This window comes from Phragmites australis, chromosome 2 (genome assembly GCF_958298935.1).
Source record: "Phragmites australis chromosome 2, lpPhrAust1.1, whole genome shotgun sequence".
Lineage (NCBI taxonomy): Eukaryota > Viridiplantae > Streptophyta > Magnoliopsida > Poales > Poaceae > Phragmites > Phragmites australis.
In genome coordinates, this window is record NC_084922.1 from 47,551,960 (window position 1) to 47,555,884 (window position 3,925).

Below are 3,925 nucleotides of genomic sequence, written 5' to 3' on the forward strand. Positions count from 1 at the left end.
GGTAAGCACACATCTGTCTTACTGACCATGAATTTAATCTGAAGCTCAGAGTTCAGGCTCATCACGTAACACTACCCCAAGTATTGATCTCAGGACTTCTGCTATGGTAACATGTTGATCTTCATGAACCAAGTGGAGCATGGAAAAAAAAAGAATCCAACCACTTGTATTTACTCATATTTCAGTAGACCAGTGATAATGAAACATACATGCTATATAGGATATTCTGTCAATCAATCAGGTTGTAGCCCTACAGAATGGATGCTCAAGTAATGCTGTACAAGTGTACATCATACACTTGGCAGAGGTCTCAAAAAGACATGTTTGAAGTACAAAGGCAAGGCAAAACCAAAACAGAGCTCCTCAAGTCCTCCCTGCTGGAAAATGCTGCCTTTTGAGGCTTGCCGATCAAGCAATGTTGGTTGGGTGTCACTGAGTGGGAAAGTGGGCACTCCCCTTCACCACCAATCCACAAAGAAATCTATAAGACACCCTCTCGCAATTGAAAGGAGTTCGAAGGAAAAGGCGATGGACCGATGTGGTTCCAAAGCTTGTCTCAAGTAGACGCAGAATGGATGCAGAGATTTCATCAGCTCTTGAGGCTAGCAGAGCATAAGGGGACTGGGAGTAGAATGTTGCAACTCTGTTGAAGTGTAAGCAATACCTTGGAGAGGCACTGGAAAAATAAACAAGGTATGCACATGCGCCTCACGTCCTTCTTCCATTACCATGTCTGCGAATAAGATGGCCTCTGCCATGTTGTGTTGCACTGTGAATATGCAGAGTTTTCAGGAAACATACCAAGATTATTTAGCCGTACAAATTTTCTGAATCTTAAGTTTAAACGTGAGTGCTCCATGTTCATCGTCCCTGTGGAGTTATTCTCTTGTTTTGAAGTTGCTCGTACACTGTAAATGCATTAGAAATCCTGGTACTTCAGTTAATTCACAAGATACACGCATACCCCAATTCAATTTCTTAAATATTCAGACAAATGCCTCCAATCCTTTCTGATTGGTCGCAAGTCACAATCACTCAACACTGGGATGTTTTTCTCAACAAACAAACATGCCATCGGAACAAAACATCAATCTTTTTTTTTACTCGTTTGCCGTTTTTAATGGAATCACGCAGGACCGTGGCAGGAAGAAATACTGAAGGACCGTGGAAGGGAGAAATGTTAAGGAGATGGGCAAGAAGGGAAGCTGGTTCGCTGCACTCAAGAAGGCCTTCACCTCAAGCCCCAAGGACAAGCCCACAAATGTAAGTTACTACTCAAAACTCCTAGTGCTATGTGTTCTTAGATGATGGAGTATAAAACATATCCCGGCCTATGCCTCCGAAGATTTGTCATCATGCCCACCAAGGGGAACCAGATGACAGAAATCAAGTGGTTGAACCATTTGCAACTAACAAAGATTTTATAACAGAAAATATACTTAAATTGGAAGTTGATTGATTGCCGAAATTCAGCCTTTGCCCGGAAGCAACTACTGCAAACTGTATGCGCATGTGGAGTAGACATAGTTATCGTAGCTGACAGGTGAGATCGATCAATGGCGTGCAGGTGCATAAGCTGGTAACGCAATACCTGCCGCAGCACGGGCACGCGAGGGAGAAGAAGCGATGGGGAGGCTTCGGGCGGGCGCGACCGCACGCGGAGCCGGCGGCGGGCGCGCTGATGAACATCCCGCTGTACCGCGAGCCGAGCAGCATCGAGAAAATCCTCGGCGACGCGGAGATGGAGCAGCAGCAGCGCCAGTACTACGCCGCCACCAGGGCGCAGTACCAGGTCACGCCCGCCAGGCCCATCACCACCGTCACCTCTGCTGCTGCTACGCTGCCGCCGCCGGTGACGGCGCATGAGCGGGAACGGGAGCGCGGCGACGACAAGCCAACCGCCGTGGTGCTCCCGCTGCCTCCTCCGTCCCCGCCCCCGCTGATCAGGAGGTTCGACCATGACAGGGAGCAGCAGCAGCAGCGGAGCAGAGCCGAGACCGAGTGGCGCCAGCAGCCGAGGCGGCACCGCACGGCGAGGCAGCGCGCCGCGCCGCCGGACCGCGCGCGCGCCGCGGCCGTCGCGATCCAGGCCGCGTTCCGGGGCTTCATGGCAAGTCCATCGCTTTGACTACTCGCACTGGTTCGGTCGCTGCTATCGATGTTGGTTGGTTGTGACGTCGCGTACGTTTGCGTTGTGTGGTATGGTGGCTGCAGGCGCGGCGGAACTACCGGTCGCTGCGCGGCCTGATCCGGCTGCAGGGCGTGGTGCGGTGCGCGAGCGTGCGGCGGCAGACGGCGAAGGCGATGCGGTGCATGCAAACGCTGGTGCGCGTGCAGGCGCAGGTGCGTGCCAGCCGCGTGGAGGCCATGGAGCGGCGCAACCGGCAGCACCACGGCGCCGTGCTCAGGGACGGCAGGTGGCGCGCCAGGTCCCAGGTGAGTGAGACCCCACTCGATCACTTCAGCTTCGCGCACGACAAAGTGACACAAAACTCTCGGCGCAACGCATGCAGGATGGCAGCGTATGGGACGACAGCCTGCTCACGCCGGCGGAGGCGGACGCCCGGACGAAGCGGAGAGTGGAGGCCGTGATCAAGCGCGAGAGAGCCCTCGCCTACGCCTACTCGCATCAGGTACTGCAACACACATGACCCAAGTTACCCAGGTGGAACTTTTACATCTTGACCATTTCTGAAAACATATTTTACAAATAGACGTATGAGAAAATAATTTATGAAAATAAATCCTTTTGCACGGTGTTGTGATATTTAACGGTTGACGCCGTGGTTGAATAACACAACATTTCACTAACTGTCACGTATGATCTTCTGTATTGGACTTGCAAGATTATACGTGACAGCTATAACAACGTGGTTGAATATGACAATACCAATTGTCACGTCACCACGCTATTTAACAATATCGTCAATAATCATAACGTTGGCTAGATGCTCTAGATTGATAGTTTATAATCTGTAAGGGGAAACCCCTACAGGCATTCTAAAAATGGACTATTTTTAAGCATTGTTTCTCATAGATGCATGTGTAAAAAAAAAAGATTTTGAAAATGGTCAAATTCTAAAAAGATTTTGAAAATGTTCGAATTGAGATTTTCGCTTCATTTATCATCTCACGCACTGACTGGCGCGCTGTTTGTTTGTTGTCCTTTTGGTGCACAGCTGTTGAAGGCGACACCGATGGTAGCGCACGCGATCCTGGCGGACCTGCAGGCGGGCCGAAGCCCCTGGTGGTGGACACCCATGGATCGCCGCCATGAACCCGAGGCCTATCGCCCTGTCGAGCCCATCAAGCCTAGGCCTGTTCCATCCATGGTGCACCGCGAGATGACATCAGCAGTAACGACTCCGGCCCGGTCAATGATATCGTCCTACTCCAAGGCTGGGCCCATGAGGACCGTCAAGGGAGCCCCGCCGCCGTCGAGCCACGTGGGGAGCATCCGCGACGACGAGAGCCTGACGAGCTGCCCAGCGTTCAGGGCCATGCCCAACTACATGACGCCCACAATGTCGGCCTCCGCGAAGGCGAGGGCGCGGGCGCACTTGCAGCAGCTGCAGCAGAAGGCAGCACAGGAGAAGCCTAGGTTCTCGTTCGGGTTGGGCCAGAGCATCGGGGGCTGGACCAAGAGCCCGTTCTGGAAGGGCGGCGACGAGCAGTCATCGTCGCGGGTGGGCACGCCGGTGACGTCGATGGCCGGCGGGCGGCACCGGTCGACACGGTCGATCAGCAGCCTAAGCGTGGACTCCACAGTGTCCATGCCGACCGGGCTCGGCAGGAGGCCTTTCAAGTAGCGCCGTGTCGGTTGCATTATTCTTCTTTCGAAGCATTTGTGCTTGGGATTCGGTGTAACATTTCATGGTTGTACGTGTAATGTGATTTGCTCGTGTGGTTTGATGTGGGTTTGTAT

General features: G+C 52.7%; 1 protein-coding gene across 1 annotated transcript; it reads left to right on the forward strand.

The window, feature by feature from the left end:
• The first annotated feature begins 443 nt into the window (after positions 1–443).
• On the forward strand, positions 444–3,925 carry LOC133909367 (protein IQ-DOMAIN 13-like). Its single transcript, XM_062351768.1, has 6 exons — positions 444–693; positions 1,135–1,263; positions 1,568–2,110; positions 2,215–2,436; positions 2,514–2,633; positions 3,180–3,925. The coding sequence occupies exons 2-6, from the start codon at positions 1,189–1,191 to the stop codon at positions 3,807–3,809; spliced, it is 1,590 nt and encodes a 529-aa protein (XP_062207752.1). The 5' UTR covers positions 444–693; positions 1,135–1,188; the 3' UTR covers positions 3,810–3,925.